Consider the following 9,352-nt stretch of genomic DNA (forward strand, 5'->3'; position numbering starts at 1 on the left):
ATGATGATTATGTTGATGATGATGATGAAGATGAAGGGGTGAGAATTAATTGTACGTTCCTGAGCCTGGGGCCGGTTGTGGAAATGGACTGATCATTCGATGTTGGTAAGCCCCAGCCCACCAACTTACTTTAGGCCTCAAGAAACTAATGGGCTCGCTTACCAATGCTCAAAACTCAACAATTACGGGCTCAAACCAACCAACATGCCCAAACTAAATTTGACTTCAGCTTGGTCCTCATAACCTGAAAGAAACAACTCGATTTGATTTGGAGATATGGTTATAGTAGTTCACGTAGACAATTTGAGATTACCATTTTCGTACGATTTTTTTGTTATTCGTGCCTTTAATTTTGACATAAGAGGTAAATCACAACTAGACGTTTTATCTTACTGCGCAATGTAAGGAATCAAACTCACAATGTACTAGTACGAATTTTAATTTATCGTGGTCCAATCACTTGATCTGTGTCTTGGAAGGATCACGTAGGCAACCTTAATTAAAAATATTAAGAATTAGTATATTTCGGTTATTGAGAGAATAATTAAAAAATATGATATACAATATAATCTATATGAAAAGAATATAATTATAAATAAAAATACCTAAAAATTTAGAATTCATATAACTGGCTTCACTGATGAAATAGTCTATCAAAATTATTGCTTATTATTGGATACAAAATTGTATTGCACCCATTTGAAATGATGAAGTTTGCGTTCATTCTTTTACCAAGTTCTAATTAAGTTCTTAAGATTGTTCTATTTTTAATAAATTTTTCATTTTCAAAAATAACATATCAAAGTTAATCTCTTTCTAAATAATCTTTTCTTTCCCTTTACAGGGTCTATCGATGAGACAATTGAAAAGGACGCTCCAAGTGTAAGGCACTCTATATGTCACCACACTGGGAAAGAATAGCAATTACACAATCTTTAAATATGCAGCCAAATGTGACATACTTTGAAAAATATAGCGGCCAGCCATTCTAATCAAAGTGGACAATCTCAACCTTTTGATCCGTCCCTGCATTTTAAAAGCCAAAGACAAGACAAAACACTATCGTGAGTAGAAAAATAATGCAAGCATCCAACCAATGAACAGCATGCAGGCCACTTGAAAAAGAGCCAATTAATTTTCTTATATTAAATAGGAATTATATAGGATAAGTCAATTTCAATCGTGGTATAAGATGCCCAGCTTGTGGATAGCCATGAACAAGCTGCCCCCACCAAAGCCATTATTTATAATGTAAGCATCTTCCATAATCAATCACCCTTCCTTCTTGGTTGGCTGCATGGTAGATCACGCACCTAACGGCCTAACCACCCCTTTATTTTTATTCCTTTTAGAACTTCAAATCAAAATTGTCATCACAATGACGTGACAATAACATCTTCCATGAATAAGTAGTTTATCACAAGATTACAGTTAAGTGAGAAAAGGATCTGTCACCAGAAAGTAATCATGGATCAAACAACTCTAGTAAGAAGATTCAATCACTTTGAAGTTGTAGAAGAGAAACCCAGATTTGTTGTAGTTCATACTTATCTTGTAGATGGCAAGCCGGCCGAGTTGGTGGTTGTGGACACCATTCTATACAGATTTCCCATCTGTTCTGTGCCATTTAATCCTAACTATTTGAGAGTTTTCAGTTTTCTTGATTCTGAAGTATTATTAGCTAGAATATGCAATCCATGTGTCAACTAACTGTCGTGCCAACCACTCTCACACCCAACCGATCTCTGTTGAATTCTCTCTGGTTCGATCACAATTCACATATATACAATTCGTATGATCTGCTTTCTTGATATTCAAAAGTTTCTGTAATTGGGTCCAAGGCCAAATGGGTTTGAACGTGGAGCAAGAAGACGGCAAGAAGCCGGCCTTGAATATCTCCGCCACCTTGGTGGAAGCGTTTTACGCAGCCACCGCCACCCTCCTCGGCCTTCTCCTCCCGCTCTCGTTTCTCCTCCTGGCCAGGCTCTCCACTGCTAACTATCTCTTCACATCTTCCCATTCCTCTCAAACCCAGGCTTCATTTCTCTTCCTCTTCCTCTTCATCTACGCAATCCCTACCGTCCTCAACGCTCTCGTTTCCCTCGTCGGCGTCGCCACTCTCTTCCACGGCTTGACAGGCCGGATTACGCTCATAAGGCAGGCCTCATCACCGGATCAACCCCTTCTCCGGCCGCCTCTGTACACGGCGTGGGTTTTGATATGCGCGTTACAGGTTTGTATAGGGCTGGGGATTGAAGGGAGCGTGGCTGCTGGGATCAACGGTTCTGGTTTTGGCCACGGGACGAGCCTGCTAAGCAAAGTGATCTTCTTCCTGGGCTTACACGAGTCAATGATTCACTGGTCAAGAACAATCGTGAAACCGGTGGTCGACGATACGATCTTTGGTTTTGCAAGGGATGAAAGGCAGGTGGAGAGGGTGGCCATGGCTGCGAGCTTCGGTGCTCTGTGGTGGTGGAGGTTGAGGACCGAAGTGGACTCGCTGGCGGCCATGGTTGAGGTTAAGAAAGAGCTGTCGTTGAGCCTTGGAATTGCTGATCTTATCGGTTGGTGGCTGTATTACCTGACTGTGATTATTGGAATAATAAGGATTGTGAAGAGCATTATGTGGGTTGGAGCTGTGTTGCTTTGTAGGCCGGTGAAAGCTAACCCGGATGAGTCTATTGGGAACGGAGAGAAAGTCTAGCTAAGCTTAATTAACCATTATTTCCGTTGGATTTCTTTTTGTATACCCCTTTCTTCACTTTGCTATATATATAAATATAATATATATATATATATTCTTTCTTCATGGTCAGGGGGAAATTCCCAGCTCAAACTGATCAAGAATTCTTTGCTCTGTAAGTGTAACCCTGAATCAATTATATTCGTCCCAGATGGTTGATACTTTCTAGCTGACATTTCGGCTAAAAGTAAGCAGAATATGCATCTAGATTCACTGCAAAGAGAATATCTTATTTTGTGCCTATGAGATACACAAGCACAAATTTTGGGTGCCCCAGACCAATCAGTTTTTAAGACATTTTAGATCTGCTGCTCCTCTCTCAGAAAGATTTGGGAGGGAATCCCTACATATTCTTTTATTAGTATCCAAATGATCAGTTACAACCTATCCATGCCACAATGGCTAGAGCCCCTTAGCTTTCAGAAGCTTCTTTGGGTAATGGTTAACCCGACCATTGCATTTTTGCATCTGGCTGATGCGACCACTGCCAACTGGGGTTCTCACAGGGGTTGAGACACCCGTGGAGTAATATGCCAAACCGTTGACAAGTGATATTAAAGTTGTGCTCGAAGTGAGCACAGAGACACGCACGATCTTCGCGTTGGGTGTTGCGCATCACTAATGGACTTGTAAGAGCGGTGGGATAGGCCACCCAACACAAGGTTAACGGAGGAACCCCGCAGAGGTGGAAGCAAGCTGGCGTCCACACAATGAGGGCATTGCAAGTTTGTGAGGGAAGCATTTCACTGTAAAATACTCTTACGGTGTAAGTGTAAGTGACAGTTAAAAAGATCATGTTTTTACTGTTATGCTAATATACATCTTAGAAATGTTTATATATGTTACTATTGTTTGTAATCCAAAGAATAAGAGTGGAATGAGGCTGAGGAATCTGTGCTAAGACCTATTTTTCCTCTGCCCCGTTAGCTCGGCAGTTTGGGCACATATGAGATCGTGGTTAGGCATCTTTTTAGAGCCATGTCTACAATCTCTAGTGCTCTCAAATGGCTGAAAAAAGAAGCCAGAGATTCCTCTTAGTTAAGCAAGAGGCAAATAAAATCGCTCTTGCCAGTACGAGTTATCAGATTTGGACAGTAAGAAACTGTTTAATTTTTTATAATGTCCAGCCTACAATTGAAGGTCTCGTTAGGAGGATTAAAACCTTTGTAAACAAAGTAATAATTACTATATATCCCTGTGTTTTGGTCCATTTTGAAGCCCTTGATTAGGTCTATAGACTTTGGCCTTCTCCATGTTTCCTTGTTTCTTGGGTATGCCTAGTGATTATATGTACATTTGATCTTTTATACATATTTATCGATTTGATAAAAAAAAAAAATTATTTTTGTCAAATGAATGAATCTAAGTAAAACTCATAAGGATATCCAAACCAAATATAAATAATATAATAATAACTCAATAAATTTTAAGTAGAACTCACTCTTAAAACCTAACTATTAGGAGAAGGGTATTCAAACTAAATATAAATAACATAACAACTCAGTAAGTTGGCAATATGGGACAAATGTAACTTCAATATCCTCTTTCACACATAATGTGCAAATATACATGAATAAGGTCCAAATTCAATACCACAAATAAAAATCTACTTTCATACATGTCAAATAGGGCTGGATAGAACTCATTCCTAAAAACTAGTTGTTAAGAGAAGAATATCCAAACCACATATAAACAATATACATCCTAATAATTGAGCGACGTAAAATAAACGGAACTTAAACACCTCTATCCCGCATCCACCTAAGTATTAAGGATACAACAAGAGAAAATACTTCAGATCCATGATGTAATATTCTAATATTAATAATATGATTTACATTTTGGGTTAGTTGTTTTCGAATTCTTTAAAACTATACTCCAATCGTTTGCCTCTCGCACGGTTGAACTGGGGGACAGAGCAATGATAATGGCTTCTAAATCAAGCGACTCTTCAGCATTGCCATCCTCTCGCACTCTCCAGCATTTGATCAATACTTGAATTGTTGGTGTGCTACTGGATTGACCAATGCGAGGATGGGGGCCCGTTTAATCGGCTAATTGCAATAGATGTGAGTACTTTAGTCTTTGCTTTGCTCTATAGGTTTTATTTCTGTTGTTAAGTGAAGCGGAGAAGTAACCATTCACAGAGATTTTGTTCTCACCGGTTAATTGCATTCAATTATATCAAAGAAAATTATTCTAAAGATGATTTGTCAATTTTCAAACTTGAAATGTAAAGCACTTTTCTCTTTAGAATGTGTTTTCACACATCATAATTTGATAATTTTTTTTGTTTTGAAAACATTTTCAGTAAAGCCCTTTCGCTACCCCATACGATTTATATTTTGCTTTCAAACCTTCCATTTTTATTATTTAATTTTTTAAATTTATTAGAGATTATTCTCTTAAATGTTTATCTCTAATAACCTAGCTCTTTTACTTAAATTTTGTGTTTAGTTTAATTTATTAAAATAACGTCTTTATGTGTGCCTCATTTTCATAAATCGAATCTAATTGGATTCATAACTTGTATTAAAGGGTCCGAAATTTTGAATCATTTCAAAATACCGAATTTAAAGGAAAAATAAAGACTTTTCGGGCATCTAACCAAATATCTTTAAAAATCCTTAAAATAAATTTCTAAATTACTATAACCCACTCTATGAATGTAAAAGTAGTTTATTTATGTTAAAATAAATGGCATGCTTTCAACGAAAACCAAGTTTGTATAACAAGTTTGATATGTTTAATACACTTAATACCATCAAAATAAATCATGTACATGCTTTAATGCTTTAACATAAAAAGAAAAGAAAAACCCGTATAATATCTACAATATATTACATACCACCAAAACTAACGAGGCTTTCAAAACCTATGCTTCAAGAACTTTCTTGGGTTTTGTTTTGTTGCCCGCGTCAGGCACCTAACATGGGCATACAAAGGGGGATATGTGCGTGGGGAGGGGGGAGAGAATTTTATCTGCGTCAGATAAACATTATGTTGCTTGACGCAAGCAACATATAGCGATTTCGAAACTTCCTTTCTCTTTGAATCACTTGCCTTTTTTAGAATGTTTAATATTCTCATGGATGAATCCAAGTTAAAAGATACACTTTATAGGTGAAGAACTCCCAAAAATAAAATATTTATAAAAAAGAAAATACAACTTTCTACTTAGCAATGTCATTTGTAACCATGTCGATCTCCTTCCAAAAGTTTTTTCAATTAGCACTCTAAGTGTCTCTTGGAATGTCCTTGACCAGGTCATCTCGAGCCCAAGTGGTGTAGAACAAAATAGCATAATCATACCTGATCATGAATGTAAATGAAAAGCTTAATAGAGTACAAGTTTCTAATTCGTAGTCACTTGTGACCGTGTCAGCCTCTTTTAAAAGTTTTCTCAATTGACACTTTAAACACTTATTGGAAAGTCTCTAATCATATCACATTGGGTCTAAGTAACATAAAGATAAATAACATGGTCATACATTATCATGAATACAAATAAAAAGCCAAATAGAGTATATTTCCAAAATTAATTCCTCATACCACAGAAAAAACAAGAAAGTAAAAGTTTTTGGATGGGAGAACTTCACCTTATGATCTCTTTGAAGAAGATTTTACTTGCTCCTTCCTAACTTCCCAACCTTTCCTTGGTCATATTGTTGGTAAGTTTTTTATTTTCTTCCCTAATTTTCTCTCTTCTCACATCCCTTCTCTATTATTTTCTATTTTCTCTTCTCTTTTACACTTGCTTCAAATTCCTTAAGTGAGAGAGCCTCCCTCAATTTATAGGACTCCACATCTTAATTTCCTATTAAAAAAAAGCCTAATATATGAAAAATCTATATTTTATTTTTTATGTTTGAAACTCTCATTTTTTTTTTTTAATGAAATATACCTATATATACATGTAAAGAAGGAAAGAAGAAAAAGAGAGTCACTGGGGGGGATGGCTTCAATGCTGTAAGGGGGTTGCCCAAGGCAGGGCCCCTTGATGCAAGGGGGACCTGCCCAAAGCAGTCCCTTTGTGCAGGCGAGCAGCCTTGGCCCCTACATGATCTGGGGTGCCTGGCGGGCTGGCTAAATTGCCAACCAACCCGCTAGGCTTCCTTTACTTTACATATATATATATACTTGGTCAAATAAGTATTTTTTTCCAAAGTAAGTTTAAATTTATTTTCTCAAATATTCTGAAAAATGCTGGATCGATGTTGAATGTAGACAATATTTTAATTTAAAAAGTTGTAATTCCACGCGTTTCCGTGCCGTCGGTACACAGCGTTAATATCGGAAAAAGAATGCCCATGTTGTATGTAGGGGTACGAATGGATGCCTAAATCTAGGAGGATGATACCGTGTTCCGTAGTTTTCTTCCAGCTCATCCTCATCCTGGCCGACCTCCTCTCCTCATGAATTTGAATATATTAAAAATCAGACATTATTCTTGGCCGGGTCGCCGTTGCTAGATAGAATGTTCATTTGCAAGAGATATGTCCGGACTTGTTTGTTTTACTTTTAACTGTTAGATCATTTGAAAATGACAATATAAATATAAACCCTAGCTAGGGTTCCTGTTATCCGGGCTTGTTTCTTTTTTCCGAATTATTATTACATCGTTAGAAATTGATAATTATACACATATGGTGTATAGATTTAATTTAACCTCCATGCGGTTAGGGTTAGATGCAAAAGAGCACAATTTTTGAACCCTAAAGAGACTCTGCTGCAGGTTACTTCCGTATTGAAATGGCGAATTCCTTATTCCCCTTCTCCTCAATCAATTTCAGTGATAATCAAGGGAGATCTGATCATCTTACTTGGCGTGATGATCAGGAAGACACTTTCACTGCAACAGAGCAAGGCTGGAGAGAGGGTGATTTTTTTCCTTCTACTAGTGATGACTTTCATCCAGAGAAAACGGCCGAGGAAGTATTATTTGACATCTCCTATGATCATCAACAACCCATTTGGGATTTCAGGATGCAAGGCAACTTGCACCTCAGTGGCACGCCCCTGCCACTTCAACCAATTCCGGAAGACATGGAGCAGGAGACTGGTAACAGGTCCAAATTTATAGAAATTGGCGAGCTGAACATGGAAGGGTCGGGATCTCCATTTCCCATGCACCCTTTCAAGCTGCTCAGCAACTATGCAAGCAGTACCAGCATGGCAAGAGAGGAGAATATTGTCAGCAATGTAACGAGCATCACTCGTGTTGATGGCAGGAAATTATCAACTGAAGAAATTGTGAGGTTGGCCGGAGAAAGGTATGTTGAGTTTTCAACTCGAGCTGATGGCGGTTTCTACCCTTTCATTCATCCATATGGTTGTGATCTCTTGGGTGTATCCATGGAGGAAAATCAAGATATAGAGCTTGTCCAACAGCTCTTATCTGCAGCAGAGAAGGTAGGCTACCGGCAATTTGGCTGCGCAAGCAGGTTGCTTGCTGGTTGTGAACTGGCTTCTGATAGAGGTAGTCCAGTCAAGAGAATTGTGTTCTACTTTGCTGAAGCTCTTCAAGAGAGGATTGACAGAGAAACGGGAAAATATGCAACTAAAGGAACAGAAAAGCAAGGAGAATATGCAATGAGACTGGCATCAGCTTCCAGCCTCGAATTCTTAGCATACCACCAAGAAATACCATTCGTGAAAGCAATTCAATATGCAGGAGTGCAGGCAATATTAGAGAATGTTGCGTCAGCAACAACGATCCATTTGATTGATCTCCAAATCAAGAGCGGAATTCAATGGATAATTTTGATGCAAGCTCTGGCAGATCGAGAAGACAGGCCGATTAAGCTTCTTAGGATAACTGCTCTTGGAACAACAAACAAGGAGGACCTTGAGAGAACGTGCATCAGACTGTTAGGATTCGCGGAGTCCTTAAATTTGCCCTTCTCGTTCAAGATAGTTTTGCTTTCAGACATGAAAGATATCAAGGCAGAGCAAATAGAAATTGGAGCCGATGAAACAGTGGCCGTTTATTCCCAAACAGCACTGAGTACGATGATCTCAAGGCCTGAATACTTGGATAGCATAATGATAGTAATCAAAACATTGAAGCCGGCTATAATGGTTGTCAGTGAACTAGAAGCAAATCACAATTCCTCATCATTTGCAAAGCGATTCACGGAAGCTCTTTTCTATCACAGCGCATATTTTGATTGCTTTGAAGCTTGCATGGGACGAGACAGCGAGAATAGAAAGGTGATGGAAGGAGTTTATTTTAGAGATGGGATTCGGAACATGGTCTCAACCGATGGAGAGGAACGAACTAGTAGAACCGTTAAAATTGAGGTTTGGAGAGCCTTCTTTGCAAGGTTTGGGATGGTGGAAATCGATCTAAGCGAATCTTCATTGCATCAAGCTAGATTAGTGGCTGAACTGTTTGATTGTAAGAGTGCTTGTACTCTTGAGAAGAATGGGAATAGCCTACTACTTGGGTGGAAGGGAACCCCGCTCCACTCTGTGTCCGCCTGGAAGTTTTCCTAGCTAATAAAATGCTTCCAAAGAACAGGTTTACACATTTGTCTTGTCGTTACCATTTTGTCTATTTTCTAAATACTGGAAAAAAATATTCAATATGAATACTGGTATTTGATC

The 9,352-nt window shown here is 38.3% G+C and overlaps 2 protein-coding genes across 2 annotated transcripts; both read left to right on the plus strand.

The window, feature by feature from the left end:
* The first annotated feature begins 1,846 nt into the window (after positions 1-1,846).
* On the plus strand, positions 1,847-2,704 carry LOC127790799 (uncharacterized). Its single transcript, XM_052320528.1, has one exon. The coding sequence runs from the start codon at positions 1,847-1,849 to the stop codon at positions 2,702-2,704; it is 858 nt and encodes a 285-aa protein (XP_052176488.1).
* Positions 2,705-7,495: 4,791 nt separating this feature from the next.
* Positions 7,496-9,241, plus strand: LOC127790877 (DELLA protein RGL1-like). The gene has a single exon (XM_052320633.1). It carries the CDS (start codon positions 7,496-7,498, stop codon positions 9,239-9,241), a length of 1,746 nt encoding a protein of 581 aa, XP_052176593.1.
* The last annotated feature ends 111 nt before the right edge of the window (positions 9,242-9,352 follow it).

This window comes from Diospyros lotus, chromosome 1 (genome assembly GCF_014633365.1).
Source record: "Diospyros lotus cultivar Yz01 chromosome 1, ASM1463336v1, whole genome shotgun sequence".
Classification (NCBI taxonomy): domain Eukaryota; kingdom Viridiplantae; phylum Streptophyta; class Magnoliopsida; order Ericales; family Ebenaceae; genus Diospyros; species Diospyros lotus.

Bases quoted from the DNA above. Each gene is read 5' to 3' on its own strand.
- LOC127790799 (XM_052320528.1), top strand. From the start codon at position 1,847: ATGGGTTTGAACGTGGAGCAAGAAGACGGCAAGAAGCCGGCCTTGAAT.
- LOC127790877 (XM_052320633.1), top strand. From the start codon at position 7,496: ATGGCGAATTCCTTATTCCCCTTCTCCTCAATCAATTTCAGTGATAAT.